Genomic DNA, 18,808 nt, shown 5'->3' on the forward strand with positions numbered 1-18,808 from the left:
CACCTGGCTGAGGGTGCAACTAGGGACTGCCTGGAATTGCACAAAGGTCACTATACCTTTAAGTAATCTACAAATCAAACGTATGAAAATAATAATATTTTCTACAAAGCTTTTTTATAAAACACTTTACATGCATTTTGGGGAGTGTGGGGGTGGGGGGGTGTCAGTTGGTTTGTGATGCACATTGACGCTAGCAGCTGGTAAGGGAACTGAAGCCACACCAAGGTTATGAAGGACTTTCCTTCTCAGTCTCCCTTCATCCAAAGTCTGGATACCCTCAGAATAAACCATCACCAGTCATATGAGACACCAGCCAGGTAATCCACCAAAACTATGACTACTTGACCTTCACATGCATTTTGGTAGGTTTAGTCAATGATTACTAATGCATGGAAGGAAACAAAAGTCAAAGGGTTTGAGAATCAGTGTTCTAGACAATCATATCAGTTGACACAAATGTTCAACCAGACTTCTTTAGTTCCTCTCAACTTTTGGTCACTCCTACATGATTGGGAGCTGCTGTTCTAGCTAATTCCCATTCCCATAGTCTGATCAGGTGTTATATCCATTGTGTGTCTAAGATATATCGGCCTTGTATACCCTTGTAATATGCAGTGTTACAGCACATCGTACTTCTGCACCAAGCCATCAAGATGTCATGCATTTTACATAAAGCTAGGGAAGTCTTGAGTACAACACTACACAAAATCCTTGGCCTATAACTCTTCCATACTGATTTTAGTCTTGCAAGGGTCCAAATTGTATAGCTGCCAGACAACGTTCTGGCAACAGTTTGAACTTGTAATCCTTACATGTGGTTGGATTTTTCTTAAGGGCTGCTAGTTAAGATAAACCTTAAAATCAGACCATGGAGGAAACTGTGATAACTTTTAGAGACAATTATCTGCATTATAAATCAGGATCACAGAAACTCAGACCAGTAGGCATTTATTACAGGAGTCAAAAGTACATTACTAAGGATGTTAACTTGACAATTTCATTTTTTTGTTTCCCAACATCAAAACCTGAATCAAGACATATCCCTTTGCAGAACATTTCATGAAATAGGAGACCTTTTTCCTAGTGTCACAATAAACAAACTGAATAACAACATTAACAGACAAAACTAAACTGTCTTCCTGTGTTCTTGTAATTTCATTTTGGATTATTATCTGCTACCCACGCAGAGCATGAACAAGTCAGGCTCGTCCAAATTTTGAATTTGTTTCGAGATGTACCAAATAAGGTCAGAACAGAACCCCAGACCATATCTTTATGCTACAGCATCTACAAAGCTTACCTTTCTTCTAGCTCTTCAAGACGGCTTTTTATGGAGTGTGCGTTGTTGTCTTTGGTGATTTTCTGCAGTAAGTAAAAGGTCTGCTGGAACATGCGCAGTAGATACTCCTCAAACTCCATAGGGACACAGTTCTTAGACATGAGTTCATTAATGCAAGACATGGCAAACACACCCAGTTTACCTCGCTCCTGGATGATATTATTGTTGTGGCCATTTCCATTCACAGCAACTAGCTTCTTGGCACGGGTATCACAGCCAAAACGAGCAAAGTGGAAGATGGTAGTCAGGAGAGCTGGGGTGATGCTGGCAGAGAGTGGGATCCAGCTGAAAAGATGAGTCAGACAGTCCAAAGCCAGAAAACAAATGTGCTCACTTGCTGGATCTAAAATTGGGATTGGCTGATTTAATAATTTGGCAGCTTGGGGAGTCTGCAGTAGGCTACTAAGCAAATCACCTAACAAGGAAAGAAAATCATGAGTCTTATGTAGTTGTTAGCACACAAATGTAGAAAACAAAAAAAAATCTACTAGTCATTAGTGCAAGATGTAAAGACTTTTCATTATTATTTCATAAAAATCTTTGATATCATCCCAACAGAGATTCTTGTTCCAACTATTAGATTTGTACCTTGAGCATTTCAAGCTTCCATTGCCAATTCTACAGACAATATAAGTGCAGACTTTATAAATTCTTCTGAAGAGACTTAAGAACGCAGGGAGCATAATTCTGAAGGGTGCAGAAATCCATCAGGGGACAATTCCAGTCCTCTCATTGATATTCTGCTTTCCCAATTTTGTTACAAGTAAATTTCAGCAGTATTTTAACTTGTACAAAGTAGTCTAGCTCGATAACTTTGGTTATGCAAGCTTATAGCACATGCAGCTAATGCAAAATCATTCTTCATCAGCCAATTTACTGCACTGCATCTATGGTGCACTCATACATTGCAGCAAACTATGCTCAAGGGAAGGGAAAAAGAAAAATCAAAGACATCACTCGGTACACAGATTAGATTTTCCAATAAGTTTGTTGCTGGAACTTGGTCTCAACTTAAAATGTTAGATATTCAACAGGAAGTCTACAAAGTACCAATTCAAAACAAAAGCTTACACTTAAGATCAGAAGAGTCATCTGTGACATTCTACTGGCACAGCAAGAAGTTTAACACTAACACTGGCATGGGTAGGTTTTCCATACAATCCACCAATCTTGATGACTGTATGCTGGACGGAGTCTGAATTTTCAGATTATCAAAGAGAATCCCTTTTGTGGAGGTGTCCTCAGCCTCAACTGAAAATGTCTAAGCTAGTTTACCCTGAAACAGTTTGTTGAGGGAATTGAAGTTACAGTAGTCACAAGATTTTACAAGTGTAATGTTTTCATAATCAATGAACAGTGAAAGCTAAAATTCAGAGTGATAGTTTCAAGCAAAATAAAATTCTTGGTCTGAATTCTTGTTCCAAGGAGGATCAGGAATGTTAAAAACAGGAGTTTAATATTGAGGCGCTCACTCCACAGGCAAAGTTAGAGAGAGAGTTGTTTGTATGTCCAAAATGGATGATGACATTATGTCACGTGATCAGATTCAGTGACAGCCTACCTCACTAACAAATACATAATGCCAAGGAGTGCTATTCGGTCTTCTGTAAAGTGTGCGCCAAGGATTATACTATTTTGTAAAATGGTACAGTGTTCATTTATGGTCCATACCTTGTTAACTATACAGCAACAATTAGGAGGACACAGTGACCATCACTGGCGATTCAAAAACCTGCTTGTGAGATCAATGAAACTCGGCCAAATCCCAAACACTGACAGTGCAGCTATAAAAGTTACCCAAGATTGGTGTTAATGTAGGCTAAGGAGATAGATTATGAGTAAAACTCTACACTATCTGCTCTACATCTTACTCGATGGAGAACACTTAACTTAAATAGACGCGTTCAATTCCATAACAGCATTAATTCTCATACAAGTAACAAAGGAGTCAAAAGTAGGTGGGAAAATGGAGTTGAAGCCACAGTCAGATCAGATTAGTGCTTATGGAGTGGCTAAGCAGATGAGTGGAGTCGTCTGAATGACTTGCTCCTGACTTGTATTATTGTACTTGTAGAATGAATACCTTTCACATCAAAATTGACATACTTAATTAGAATCCATTTCATCTCATTAAACTGACTGATGACTGTCAAATCAAGATTTTTAAACAGCAGAACCTACCACTGTCTCCAGAAGTTGGAGAGGGAGGTGGAGTAGCAGCAGTAACACTGTTTTTATCCCAAATGGTCTCTAAAATACCTGCAAAGACAAAAAGTAGTTCAGAAAATCCAACCCTCAGGCGTAGAACTTAAGAATATTAACCTGTTCCACAAAGTTTGCTCACAGTTAGACTTTTGATCTCACACACCGCACATGGTAAGCCAACTTTGAACAGAAATAGGACCCCAAAACGTTAAGGTTTCACATCCTAACTTGCTTTTAAATTTCCCAGACTAACTAGGAAAATCAGTGCTTTACGACTGGAGGTTTCCATAATAGAGTCTCAGATCTCCACAGTAAAGGATTTTCTCTTTGTGCACCATTTTCTTGTAAAGTTCACATTTGTTCAGTGTCTGGTAAAGGTTATTTATCAAAATTAATGCTGTTACATAAGAAAGAAGTCAACTACTTGAGCGCAAGATGTTCAGAAAAGATAGGAAAAGGAGCATATGGGAGGGGTTGCAATATTGATTAAGGAAAGTATTGCAGAAATGGAGAAGGAAGATACCTCAAAGGTTGAAGACAATTTATTACACTAGAGATAAGAATTTTTTTTAAAAACTTGCATTGTTTTTGTAATCTACTCCCAGACTAACTTGAGAGAAGAATGCATAGCAACAAGCTTGAAGAGGTACAAAAATTATAAGGTAGTTAAGGGGAAACTGCAAGTTCCTAAACACAGACGAATTGTAGTCACAAAAAGGGCAGTGAGGGACAAGAGTTCTTAATGTTTAGGAAAACTTTCTACAGCAGTATGTTGCCTGTCCAATTAGAAATTACCATGCTAGACCTAGTTCTAAACTAGAAGATGAGCCAAACTGGATCAACTGTCAGGAGCGTAACATTTAGGGGACAATAATCTTTGCATCATTTCTAAAAAGTCAAAAGAACAAACCAGAGTTAAAAAGGATCAAATTGCATCCCGGGGATTACTACTGACAGAAACCAAATTGGACTAGCCACATAAATACAGTGGCTATTTCCAACTCAGTGAGGGCATCACTGGCATGGCCAGCATTTATTGCCCAGCCTTAATTTCCCTGAGGGCAGTTAAGAGTCAACTGCTCTGGGTCAGGAGTCACATGTAGGCCAGACCAGTCAAGGATAGCAGTTTCCTTCCTTAAAGGGCTTTTTCCAACAATCAACACCAGATTCATGTTATCAGACTCTTACAGATTTTTATTGAACTCATCAACCACCATCTGCTGTGGCTGGATTTGAACCTGTGTCTAGAGATGTTGAGGTGGTGTCCGGATTAACAGTCCACTGATAATAGCACTAGGCTGCCTCCTACCCCCAAATACATATATTGAAGTCAAAAGGTTGACAGGGAAAACACCTTAACAGATCTCAGGTAGTAAATACACTGTAGGACAGAGCTTACAGGGAAAAAACTAAATGGACCACATAAACAATATACCTGCAATAAAAACAGGTGGCTTTAATCTACATAGACTTAAAAAATCAGGTCAGCAAAAGTAGCCTAGAAAACAAGTTATTGAATGTCTTGGGACAATATCATATAGCTGAACAGGGAAGGAGCTATCCTAGACTTGGTAATATGCATTGAGAATTAATTAAGTAACATTATGCCACAAAAATGCCAAGCAATGCACATTTCCAAAGAGAATCTAACCATCACTGACATTACCATCACTGAATGCCACTATCATCCCTGGTGTTACCATTGACATAAATTGAACTGGATTAGCTACGAAGTCAGAGGCTAGGAATCTTAGTGAGTAACTCACTTCCTGACTCCCCAAAACCTGTCCAGCTTCTACAAGACACAAGTCATCCCCACTTGCCTGGATAAGTGCAGCTCCAACAACACTTAAGCTTGACACCATCTAGAAAAAGCAGCTTGTTTGACTGGCACCAATAATGTTCAGTGTACATCACCAAGATGCACTACAGAAATTCATCAAAGCTCCTTAAGACAGCATCTTCCAAACCTGCAACCACCAGAGGGAAGAATACAGCAGACACACAACACCACCATCAGCAAGACCTCCAGGCTACTAACCATCTGGATTCAACACTGCTTTCATGCTAATGGGTCAAAATTCTGGAATTCCCTCCCTATGGGGATTGAGTGTCTACCATGTGTATATACTGCAGCTATTGAAGGCAGCAAAAAGTTTCTTTACTACCTTTTCCTCCAGCGATATTAACATTAAGTACCTCACTTTTTAGCATCTAGGTTGCTGTTGATGTAGCAAGAAAAGGTGTGTGGTAGAAGCCATAAGATTGCCATTAATAAACAATATTCACAAAGAAAGGCATATGGTTATGGCTCACTGACTTATTTGGATTTTAATTGACATTTTGGCATTCCTACTCTGTCATAAGTCTTTACAACTAGAAAACTAATTGGATTAAGCTTGGAGAAGAATGGTTGAAGCCAGTGCATCATGTCAGGCGAGTACTCCTGACTGACTTTTTAAGGCTGAACCTTACAATCATTGGAAAAATGTAGTCGGTATGTGGATGAGAGTTACAAGTTTAACAAGAAAATGTTAGGAATGGCATAGGTACCAACTCACGACAAAAGAGATCAGGCAAAGTATGGAGAGGACCAACATTTGGACACAAAGGTTGGCTTGGAATTCTACTAAAATATTTTTTTTAAATAAGCAAATGCATGAGGGACAGTCACACTGATAAATTTACAAAACTGGATGGATATTTTGTAGAATTTAAGATATGGAATTTAACAGACCACAGGCACGGTTGCAAAATGTCCTGACTATTCCCAATTCCTCTAAATTGGGCTGTGTGAGGATTTTGAATATGGACAGACATGATAGGAAGGCAAGAAAGAACCCGTTTGACAAGGACAAGGACTACAAAACAGGCTGGGAATACCACAAGTCGCCCTTAAATTTAGAGGCTACTGATTATTTTTTTTAGTTTGTTTGTAAAGGATGCTAAACAAAGAGTTGGTAAGGATTTGGTGTAAATTATCAGTTAGGGAACAGACAGCCTGTTCAGATGGATGGATATGCACAGAGAATCCTTACAATCAATTTTTACAGGAGTTAACTTTATGGCTAGTTTACCAGTTAGTTCACCCACATTCTATTGTGTTTTTTGTGGGCCTTTGCTAGTTTCTAAAACATGTTTTTCCTTTTCTATATTTGATTTCCACTTGACCTAAACACTTAAGAAATTAGGACATGAAGCACCCTATCCCTTGACCACACTGTTTAGCAGGAAATAAGCTACGTGTGCATGACTCATATCCAAGTTACAACTGCGAAGCCTCGTTTCTTGCTCTTGTTTATAGTATTTAGTCAAAAGACCAATTACAGAGGAACCTCGATTAGCTGAATACCAAATTATCCGAAAATCGGATTATCCAAAGGAAATCTCGAAGTCTCAACAGGAACTTTACATCAAAGACGTGTTTCCAACAATGATCACATCTTTTGCTTACAGTAATTAAACAGGCACTATCTCCAAATGACTGATCTTCCATCCTCTCTCTCCCCCCACACTTCCTGGAGTTCGACAGAGGGGTGTACCCTAACATCCCTGGATGGGGTTTGGGGGCAGGGGGAGACAGTGTTGGACAGGGTTGGGGGTGGTGTTGAGGGCAGGGTCAGGTGTACTTCTGCAGTCTCCTGAACGGGGAGGAGACTTTAAAAAACACCAAGTCCGAGTAAAGGCATTTAATCGATTAACCAAATAATCAATTATCCGAACGAAATAGTGCCCGCCTATCTCATTCGGATAATAGAGGTTCCCTGTAGTTATTGCCTTTGTCAATTTCTATTCACTAGGTATTCTAACCACCTTTTGTAATTTTAAAGTAAGTTGATCTAAATTACAGCCCGAGAAATAACAAGACCCCTAAATTGCAATTTTGACTTATTTGGTCCCTGAAAAACAATGTTCCTGAATAACTATTCTCCCCCAAGTTCTGTAACTTGGACTATGTGTTACATTTCAACTCCTCGTGTTCTCATTATTGCAACAATCAAGCCTAATACTGTTGGATTCATTATTGGTCTGTTTGCCAAGCTGGTAGGTTTGTTGGCAGAACTTCGTCCCCTTTCTGGGTGACACAAGCAGTGCGGTGTTGCCTCCTGTGAAGCGCTGTTCTACTGTTCCGCTTTGAATTTATGTGGCTCTGTTTGAGCTGTTTTGGGTTGGTGTCGGTTCTGGATTTCCATTACAGCGGTTTGTATATTGGGTCCAAGTCAACGTTTGTGTTAATGGATCGTCACCAAAACTTAAACTAATGTTGAATTTAGTTCTGGCACAGCAGCTTGCAGAAATTCAGAACTTCTCTATGCAGGGCAGCAAGCCCACCAGGTTCTAGGGTGGGAATTAAAATTTGAGTTTTGAAGGGATTTTTGATCTTCAGGGGCTACTTTTTATTTTCACCAACTCTTATTAGATAATACAGTCACATAGTAATAATACCTTGGCTATTGGTGTTGATGTACAAGCTAGTTTGATTAATTTTTTGAGAATCTATCAATATCCGAAATAACAATTTTTCACTAAGCGTTTTAAAACCACAACATAAGAATTAGATTCCATGATGTCAGGAAATTAAAGTGATCAACAAGACATTTCTCTTTTCAAAATCACTGACATTCCACACAAAATGCCTTCACACGATGGATACTTCACCCATCTGTGTAAAGAGACAACAGTGCAAGTTTCCATCACATATGCACAAAGTTGAAACATTTTATGTTGGAGCATCGCCAATTTAATTGTTAAATATAAGTGTTCATTACAGTAGGATCTGTCACATTATTTCTAAGCAGATGTTCCAGAATATATACGGTTTTAATATGGAATCTAGGATCAGGAGTAGGCCCTTTGAGCCTACCCTGCCATTCAATATGACCATGGCTGATCATCCAACTTAGTAACCTTTTTCTGCCTTCACTCCATACTGAGTCCTTTAGCTTTAGGAATAATATCCAATTCTTTGAAAAAAATTTCAACGTTTTGGTTTCAACCACTTTCCATAGGCTGACCATTCTGGATGTAAAAAAAAACTTTTCATCGGAATCCTATATGATCTATAACAACGTGAACCAGGGATACACTGGAAGCCCTTCACCTCCTTAGAGTCTCCTATCACCTCACTGATGACCAAATCCTAGATCTGCACTTGGTGATTCCAAGTATCATCAATATATCCCATGTAGGATATTTTCCATTAAACACCAGCAAGTTATATATCATGAAATGTTCAGATGCTGAAAACAGGGCCCAATGGGTTGGCCAAGACGACTTTGGCCTTGTTAATCTTTGCCACAATAACACCACAGTTGCAGTCCTTAGTTATGTTTGATAGAGCCCATTCTGGCTGACTTTTTGTTGCTGCTACACTGCTGTGGCACAAGTAAACAATCCAACTTTCACAAAAATGTGTTATTATTTAGTCATATAGCACAGAAGAGGTGCTCTTTGGTTCATAGATTGGGATTAGTAGGTTGAGTCTGTGCCACTTACCAACACTTACATTCACGGCCTTGAATGCTGTCATTTCAACGATTATTCACTTAAAAGTGGAGATTTCCACCTCTAACTGCCCACACATGCACTGCATTCCAAATTCCCAGCACCCCAATTACAGAAACATGGCTTAGGAATGGACAGGATTGGCAGCTTAAATGTTCAAGGATACAAATGCTACAGGAAGGATAGAAAGGGAGGCAAGAGATGGGGGTGGGGGGGTGAGTGGCGTTTCTGATAAGGTATAGCATTACAGCTGTATTGAGGGAGAATATTCCCAGAAATGCATCCGGGGAAGTTATTTGGGTGGAATTGAGAAATAAGAAAAGGGATGATCACCTTATTTGTATTATACTGTATACCCCCTAATAGTCAGAGGGGGATTGAGAAACAAATTTATAAAGGAGGTCTCCACTATCTGTAGAAATAAAAGAGTGATTACGGTAGGGGATTTTAACTTTCCAAACATAGACTGGAGCTGCCATTGTGTTAAGGATTTGGGTGGAGAGGAATTTGTTACGTGTGTACAAGAAAAATGTTCTGATTCAGCATGTGGATATGCCTACTAGAGAAGGTGCAAAACTTAACCGATTGTTGGAAAATAAGGCAGGACAGGTGATTGAGGTCAGTGGGGGAGCACTTTGGGGCCAGCAACCATAATTCTATTAGTTTGAAAATAGTGATAGAAAAGAATAGACCAGTTCTAATAGATGAAGTTCTAAAAGTAGAGAAAGGCAAATTTTGATGATATTAAGCAAGAACGTTCAAAACTGATTGGGGGCAGACATTCGCTGGTAAAGGGATGGCTGAAAAGTGGGAAGCATTCAGAAATCATATAAATGAGAATCCAGAGAAAGTATATTGCTGTTCAGGTGAAAGGAAAGGCTGGTAGGTATAGGGAATGCTGGATGACTAAAGAAGTTGAGGGTTGGGAAAAGAAAACGGAGGAAGCATATGTCAGATATAGACAGGATAGATTGAATGAATCCTTAGAAGAGTATAAAGCCAGTAGAAGTATAATTAAGAGGGAAATCAGGAGGGCAAAAAGGGGACATGAGATAGCTTTGGCAAATAGAGTTAAGGAGAATCCAAAGAGTTTTTACAAATACAAAGACAAAAGAATAACTAGGGAGAAAATAGGGCCCCTCAGTAAGTTGGGCTTTGTGTGGAGTCACACAAAATGGGGGAGATACTAAACGAGTATTTTACATCGGTATTTACTGTGGAAAAGGAAATGGAAGCTATAGACTGGAGGGTAATAGATGGTGACATCTTGCAAAATATCCATATTACAGAGGAGGAAATGCTGGACGCCTTGAAACACAATGGTGGATAAATCCCCAGGACTTGATCGGGTGTACCCTCGAACTCTGTAGACAGCGAGGGAAGTGATTGCTGGGCCTCAGGTATTTGTATCATCTATAGTCACAAGTGATGTGCCGGAAGACTGGAGGCTGGCTAATGTGGTGCCACTGTTTAAGAAGGGTGGTAAGGCCAAGCCAGGGAACTAAAGACCAGTGAGCCTGACATCAGTGGTGGGCAAGTTGTTGGAGGGAATCTAGACAGTTTGGGACAGTGGTCCAGGAAATGGCTCATGGAATTCAATGTGAGCAAATGCGAGGCCTTGCACTCTGGAAAAAATACAAGCATGGGCTACTTTCTAAATGATGAGAAAATTCATAAAGCCAAAGTACAAAGGGATCTGGGAGTGTTAGTCAAGGATTCTCTAAAGGTAAACATGCAGGTTGAGTCCGTGATTAAGAAAGCGAATGCAATGTTGTCATTATCTCAAGAGGGTTGGAATATAAAAGCACCATTGTGCTACTGAGACTTTATAAAGCTCTGGTTAGGCCCCATTTGGAGTACTGTGTTCAGTTTTGGGCCCCACACCTCAGGAAGGACATAATGGCACTGGAGCGTGTCCAGCGGAGATTCACACAGATGATTCCTGGAATGGTTGTTCTAACATATGAGGAACGGCTGAGGATCCTGGGATTGTATTCATTGGTGTTTAGAAAATTAAGGGGAGATCTAATAGAAAGTTACAAGATAATACATGGCTTGGAAAGGGTGGACGCTAGAAAATGGTTTCTGTTAGGCGAGGAGACAAGGACCCGTGGACACGGCCTTAGAATTAGAGGGGGTAAATTCGGAGACATTTCTTCAGCCAGAGTGTGGTGGGTCTGTGGAATTCATTGCCGCAGAGTGCAGTGGAGGCCGGGACGCTAAATGTCTTCAAGGCAGCGATTGATAATTCCTTGTGACATCAAGAATTTAAGGGCTACGGGGAGAATGCGGGTAAGTGGAGTCGAAATGCCCAGCCATGATAGAGTCCACTCTGCCATTCAATGGGCCGAATGGCCTTACTTCCACTCCTGTGTCTTATGGAATCCTGAGGGACAGGTTGTACATGTATTTGGAAAGGCAAGGACTGATTAGGGATAGTCAACATGGCTTTGTGCGTGGGAAATCATGACTCAAACTTGATTGTGTTTTTTTGAAGAAGCAAAGAGGATTGATGAGGGCAGTGTGGTAAATGTGATCTATATGGACTTCAGTAAGGCGTTCAAGAAGGTTCCCCATGGGAGACTGGTTAGCAAGGTTGATCTCATGGAATACAGGGAGAACTAGCCATTTGGATACAGAACTGACTCAAAAAGGTAGAAGGTGGTGATGGAGGGTTGTTTTTCAGACTGAAGGCCTGCGACCAGTGGAGTGCCACAAGGATCAGTGCTGGGTCCTCTATTTTTTGTCATTTATGTGAATGATTTAGATATGAGCATACGAGGTACAGTTAGTAAGTTTGCAGATGACACAAAAATTGGAGATGCAGAGGACAGCGAAGGAGGTTACCTCAGATCACAACAGGATCTTGACCAGATGGGCCAATGGGCTGAGAAGTGGCAGATGGAGTTTAATTCAGATAAATGCGTAGTGCTGCATTTTGGGAAAGCAAATCTTAGCAGGACTTATACATTTAATGCTAAGGTCCTAGGGAGTGTTGCTGAACAATGAGACCTTGGAGTGCACATTCATAGCTCCTTGAAAGTGGAGTCGCAGGTAGATAGGATAGTGAAGGCGGCATTTGGTATGCTTTCCTTTTAATCGGTCAGAGTATTGAATACAGGAGTTAGGAGGTCAAGTTGCGGCTGTACAGGACATTGGTTAGTCCACTGTTGGAATATTGCGTGCAATTCTGGTCTCCTTCCTATTTGAAAGATGTTGTGAAACTTGAAAGGGTTCAGAAAAGATTTACAAGTATGTTGCCAGGTCTGGAGGATTTGAGGCTGAACAGACTGGGTCTGTTTTCCCTGGAGCATCAGAGGATGAGGGGTGACCCTGTAGAGGTTTACAAAATTATGAGAAGCATGGCAGGTGGGACTAGATTGGACTAGGATATTTGGTTGGCATGGACGAGTTAGGCCGAAGGGTCTGTTTCCATGCTGTACAACGGACTCTAGGTGAAAAATTTTTGCAAACCCCTCCTAACTCTCCTCCTTTTACCTTAAAAGTATGCCCTCTCAATATAGACTTTTCAATTAAGAGGAACAGTTTCTTTCTAGCCACTGTGTCCATGCCCCTCAGTCAGGTTCCCCCTTCAACCTTCTCTGCTCTAAAGACAACAACCACATTTATCCAATTTCTCTTGACTGCTAAAACGCTCCAATCCAGCCAACAGCATGATAAGTCTTCTGTGTACACTTCTGCAATCCCATTCTTGCTATCATGTGGTAACCAGAACTGCATGTAGTCCTGAAGCTGTGGCCTAAACAAAAGTATCATACAACTAAAGTTTTAAACTAGAGATTGTACATTGTTTTGCAAGGAACTCATTAGCTCAGTAATTTGATGCTTTCTTCGGAATATTCACCAAGAAGGATCTGAGTTTCATAATTGTTCTCTCTCTGCCTATAGGATCCTACTCCCTCCAAACCCTCTTGCAGCCACTTCCTCCCCACTTCTATCCTACAATCTGCCAAGCATAGCCTTGATTAACGATGGTCCCAGAAATTCCCTCAATACCATTACTTATCTTCCTAACTGCTCTTGCTACCCCCACTGTCAGATTGTCTAACTTTCTGGTGGGCGGCACGGTGGCTAGCCCATTCTCCCCGTGTCTGCGTGGGTTTCCGCCGGGTGCTCCGGTTTCCTCCCACAGTCCAAAGATGTACGGGTCAGGTGAATTGGCTATGTTAAATTGCCCGTAGTGTTAGGTAAGGGGTAAATGTAGGGGTATGGGTGGGTTGCGCTTCGGTAGGTCAGTGTGGACTTGTTGGGCCGAAGGGCCTGTTTCCACACTAAGTAATCTAATCTAATCTAATCATGTTTGTTGCCAACAGGCCAGCAGCATACAAGTCCAGCTGGTGATTTGAGCTCCTTACCATTTCTTTTCATACTATTTACAAGGATAACTTTTCTAATTGGGTACTGTATAACAGCAACATTCATTAAAACACATTCTTCAGAACAAAATAGAAGCTAGCTTATTGAACACTCAAGTGGCAGCATTACATGCAGTTCTTAGTGCACATTCTTGAATAGACCAATTTCTGGATTAGCAAATTGAAAAAGCACTTTGAAACAGTTAAAGAAAAATCCAGGTATGAAGTGTGCTAAATTATTTGAACTTTGATATTTCACAAAGCACAGCAATCCTGTGTCTATAAATCCATTTCACATTTAATCACTGATGTACATTCATCCTTAGTGAAAGGTATGGGTTACAGGACTATTAGTTGGAAAACGGCTGAATGGCACAAACTAGAAATGTCTTTCTAGAATTTAAATTTTACACTTTCCTTGCTGGTACAGCTCTCCTCACAGGCTTGCTTAAGTAGACACTCAGCAGAATACTGCAAAATGGGAAGTTTGACCTACTCAGAAGTAAAACCAGAGTTAACTTCTGCACACACTGAAGCATTTTGACATAGAGGGGGAAAATCTAATTTGTAACTAAACATTTACAAATATATAAATAGATGCATGATAAATTGAAGGGTGTCAATTTTGACAACTACTGCAAACTTATTTACAGCACTGACAAATTTATCATTTATTCTAACGCCTAAAATTTTACTTTTACCAACTGTACAAAGCTTCAGCATATGTCGTAGGGTGAGGCATATCATAGTCACTATTGATTTAGCAAGATAACAGTTAGTAACTCTAGTTAGTCACCGAATCAATATGAAACATATGGATACTATAGAAATACAAGGGATTGTATTTCAAAATGAAAGCATTTCATCTGTATGAGCACCAACTAGTGGAGAGAAAGGAGACAGAAACCAAAAACCATACACAGTAAAAACACAAATTGCTGGAGAAACACAGGTCTCAGTATTTGTGGGAAGAAAAGAGTTAATATTTCAAGTCCAGTGACTCATCAGAACTGTTTGGGTCCAGAAGTGTTCTGTGTACACACTTTGGGGCCTCAACTTTTCACTGCATTCCTTACGATAATGGGACAGAAGGCCACATACCTTTAGGTCATCGGAAAGTTTACAGCAATGCTGTAAGTAATATAGGCGTAAGAGAAATTTGTTAAGAGACACTGATAGTTTAAGTGAACAGGTGGAAATTAGATTGCAATAGGGAAAAGGGAAGGCTACCCACTTCAGACCTTAGATATACAGAACAAAGTTGCTCACAACTGGTGAAAAGCTGGAAAATGTGGAGTTATGAAGAGGCTTGTGGGTCCAGGTACATAGATTAGAGATCATAAACAATGCTAGTTTTTATACCTAGAGCATTAAAGAGGGATATAATTCATGCTCTTTAATTATGGAAAAGAGCATGGATTAATCAGACCTGCTATATTATTGACAGTTCTGGACACATTTCATACAAGTAATGGCCTTGGGGATAGTATCTTTATGAAAATAAAAGGGAACAGATTAAGAAAAACTACTTCCACTTCTCATGTTGGGAATTCCCCTTCCCCTCAGGCCAACTGAAGACAAGTCAATTGTTAACTTGAAAACAAAATGTTTAATCATATTAGAAAAGACATGAAGGCACACAGGACAGTTACGTATACACAGTGTTGTGCGTAAGTCAGTCATTACCTCTGAACTGCAGAACAGACTCAAAAATAAGTAAATAGTCTACAGCAGTTCCTACGAAACATCCCAATATGCTTCAAAAAGGAATATCAAGTAAACTTGACATTTTGCTGCAAGGTGGCAAGAAGGCAGATGACAAAAAACTTGATCAGAGAGGTCGGTTTTAAATGCGCATCTGAAAAGGTGGAAAGAGGCAAAGGAGTCAAGAGAGTGAATGAGGGCATAGGATTTTAGGTACAGCAGCAAGATGAAGACAGTGATACGCAAGAGGCCAGAATTAGAGAAATATAGAAAATCAGAATGTTATAAGAATAATAGAGTAAGGAACAGGTAAGAACATGGAAGAATTTGAAAATATGGATGAGAAGTTTAAAACAAAAGTTCTTCTTGATCAGAAACTCAACGTAGATTAACAAAGATGATGGGTGAACATGACTTGTTCAAAGTAACAGCACAGACCTGAGCGACCTCGAAGTTAAAGATAAAACATTGAAGGCCTGCCAGTACTGCATTGGAATTGTCGAAGTCTAAATCTAACAAAGGCATCAATAACATTTTCAGATGAGAGAGACAGGTGTAGAACCTTGATATGCTACTATGATGGAAATTGGCAGTCTTTGTAATGCAGATGGTGTTGTCAAACATCCATCACCAGATCAAATTAAAAACTATGACAGTTACCAGGATGGAGCTCATGGCTGGTGAACAGAGTCCGTATGGGGTAATTTCAGAACATATATTTGGAAAAAAATTGTTAATCCAGTACTAGATGTTAGATAAGTAGTTGGTTAGCTTAGGATCAGTGGAGGTAATTAACAGAGGTCATACCAAGGTTGAGTGAACATTGCTAATATGTTTGAAGACTAAACAAGTGTTTGGATTATGCTGCCAAGGTGCATCAATTGCACAAGAAATAGGAGGCGACCAACGAACAGATTCCCAGGATGCACCAAACAATGATGGTGAGCAATAGGAGAAGTAATTGCGAGTGATATGCTTCCCATATTAGATAAAAATTAATCTGGTGAATGCAGCCACATACTGGAAAACAGTAGAGATGTTTGGAAGGTGGCATGGTCAACTGTTTCACCAGTTGCAGACAGGCTAAGAAAATAGAGGAATAATTTACAATGTGATAGATGATCAATTTAGCACTGCAGAAACTCATTTTCCTGTTAAATGGGACAAAAAGTGCAAGACTTGCTCAAAATGGAAAAACAGTGAATACGTGTATGGAATGAGCTGTCAGAAGAAGTGGTGGAGGCTGGTACAGTTGCAACATTTAAGAGGCATTTGGATTGGTATATGAATAGGAAGGGTTTGGAGGGATATGGGCCGGGAGCTGGCAGGTGGGACTAGATTGGTCAGATATTGGGTCGGCATGGACAGGTTGGACCGAAAGGGCTGATTCCATGCTGTACATCTTTATGACTCTATGACCAGATATTACTATTTCTTCACAAGTGCTGCAAACATCATTTTGTACACTGGAACTTGATGCATCAACACAAAGAACTTGTTTTATAAAACACTCCGATCATCATTGGGATTTTTGAAGTGCAATTGTACATATGCACAAATCTACATCCAATTTGTAGACAAACAACATAAGACAAATGATCTTGAATCTGGTAAGTGAGAAAGGTCAGTAGACACTGGGAAAAATCCAGTGCTCTCTTGCATTGTGCCACTGTGCCTTAGTTTCATGCCAGTTCCCAAAAAACCTCCAATGATGGAAAACATCCTCAAATACATCAGTGAAGTTAGCTTGCATGCTCATGTTCTGGAACCATAAATTCTACTATTCAACTTGGAGAACATCAACTCAACCAAAGTATTAGTTGGGATAAAAATCAAAACCAACCTCACTGTCATAAATGTATTTTACGTTGACAGATTGTTCTCAATCTCACCTGTTACGATCAGTCAAGTTTAACTGTGTAGTGTCATCCTTAGTATACTGGTTTCAGAACAAGGAGTATAGACCAAATGAACAGGAGTAGGCCATTCAGCCCCTCAAGCTGGTCTTGCCATTCAAACTAGATCATGGCTGATCTGTGGCCTAATTCCATACACCTGATTCTAGATTAGAGTGGTACTGGAAAAGCACAGCAGTTCAGGCAGCATCCGAGGAACAGGAAATTCGATGTTTCGGGCAAAAGCCCTTCATCAGGAACAGAGGCAGAGTGCCTGCAGGGTGGAGAGATAAATGAGAGGAGGGTGGGGGGTGGGGAGAAAGTACTCCATACACCTGCCTTTGTCCCATATCGCTTAATAGGTTTGCTGAACAAGCGTTCCTCAGATTTAAAGTTAAGTGATGTAGCATCAAATATCATTTCTGGAATGAAGCTCCAAACCTCTATTGCTGTGCTGTTACTATATTTTTACAAGACGAGTATCGATCCTGGAGCAGCTAGATCCAGAATCTTTGCTGCATAATTATTTAATGTGGTACTACAAAGAGTATGTGACAATACAAAGCTGTTTATCTTACAATACCTATGCTAGCAAATGTTCAATAAATCCAAAATTAATCTGATTTTCCATGCTGACCCCACAATCTTCGAGTAAAAAATGAGGTCTGCAGATGCTGGAGATCACAGCTGCAAATGTGTTGCTGGTCAAAGCACAGCAGGTTAGGCAGCATCTCAGGAATAGAGAATTCGACGTTTCGAGCATAAGCCCTTCATCAGGAATAAGAGAGAGAGAGCCAAGCCGGCTGAGATAAAAGGTAGGGAGGAGGGACTAGGGGGAGGGGCGATGGAGGTGGGATAGGTGGAAGGAGGTCAAGGTGAGGGTGATAGGCCGGAGTGGGGTGGGGGCGGAGAGGTCAGGAAGAGGATTGCAGGTTAGGAGGGCGGTGCTGAGTTGAGGGAACCGACTGAGACAAGGTGGGGGGAGGGGAAATGAGGAAGCTGGAGAAATCTGAATTCATACCTTGTGGTTGGAGGGTTCCCAGGCGGAAGATGAGGCGCTCCTCCTCCAGCCGTCGTGTAGTTGTGTTCTGCCGGTGGAGGAGTCCAAGGACCTGCATGTCCTCGGTGGAGTGGGAGGGGGAGTTAAAGTGTTGAGCCACGGGGTGATTGGGTTGGTTGGTTCGGGCGGCCCAGAGGTGTTCTCTGAAGCGTTCCGCAAGTAAGCGGCCTGTCTCACCAATATAGAGGAGGCCACATCGGGTGCAGCGGATGCAATAGATGATGTGTGTGGAGGTACAGGTGAACTTGTGGCGGATATGGAAGGATCCCTTGGGGCCTTGGAGGGAAGTGAGTGTGGAGGTGTGGGCGCAAGTTTTACATTTCCTGCGGTTGCAGGGGAAGGTGCCGGGGGTGGAGGTTGGGTTGGTGGGGGGTGTGGATCTGACAAGGGAGTCACGAAGGGAGTGGTCCTTGCGGAACGCTGATAGGGGAGGGGAGGGAAATATATCCTTGGTGGTGGGGTCCGTTTGGAGGTGGCGGAAATGGCGGCGGATAATACGTTGTATGCGCAGGTTGGTGGGGTGGTAGGTGAGAACCAGTGGGGTTCTGTCTTGGTGGCGGTTGGAGGAGCGGGGCTCAAGGGCGGAGGAGCGGGAAGTGGAGGAGATGCGGTGGAGGGCATCGTCGATCACGTCTGGGGGGAATCTGCGGTCCTTGAAGAAGGAGGCCATCTGGGTTGTGCGGTGTTGGAATTGGTCCTCCTGGGAGCAGATGCGGCGGAGACG

General features: G+C 41.1%; 1 protein-coding gene across 2 annotated transcripts in view; it reads right to left on the reverse strand.

The window, feature by feature from the left end:
• The window catches only part of xpo6 (exportin 6), a 122,141-nt gene that overhangs the window by 60,481 nt on the left and 42,852 nt on the right, over positions 1-18,808 (reverse strand). For both annotated transcript variants that reach the window (XM_060840673.1, XM_060840671.1), the window contains exons 6-7: positions 3,521-3,598; positions 1,301-1,754 (exon numbers count right to left, since the gene is read on the reverse strand). In XM_060840673.1, the coding sequence (XP_060696656.1) occupies positions 1,301-1,754; positions 3,521-3,598 (532 nt within the window). The remainder of the gene's footprint in view (positions 1-1,300; positions 1,755-3,520; positions 3,599-18,808) is intronic.

The sequence above is a fragment of the Hemiscyllium ocellatum genome, chromosome 20 (assembly GCF_020745735.1).
Source record: "Hemiscyllium ocellatum isolate sHemOce1 chromosome 20, sHemOce1.pat.X.cur, whole genome shotgun sequence".
Taxonomy (NCBI): Eukaryota; Metazoa; Chordata; class Chondrichthyes; order Orectolobiformes; family Hemiscylliidae; genus Hemiscyllium; species Hemiscyllium ocellatum.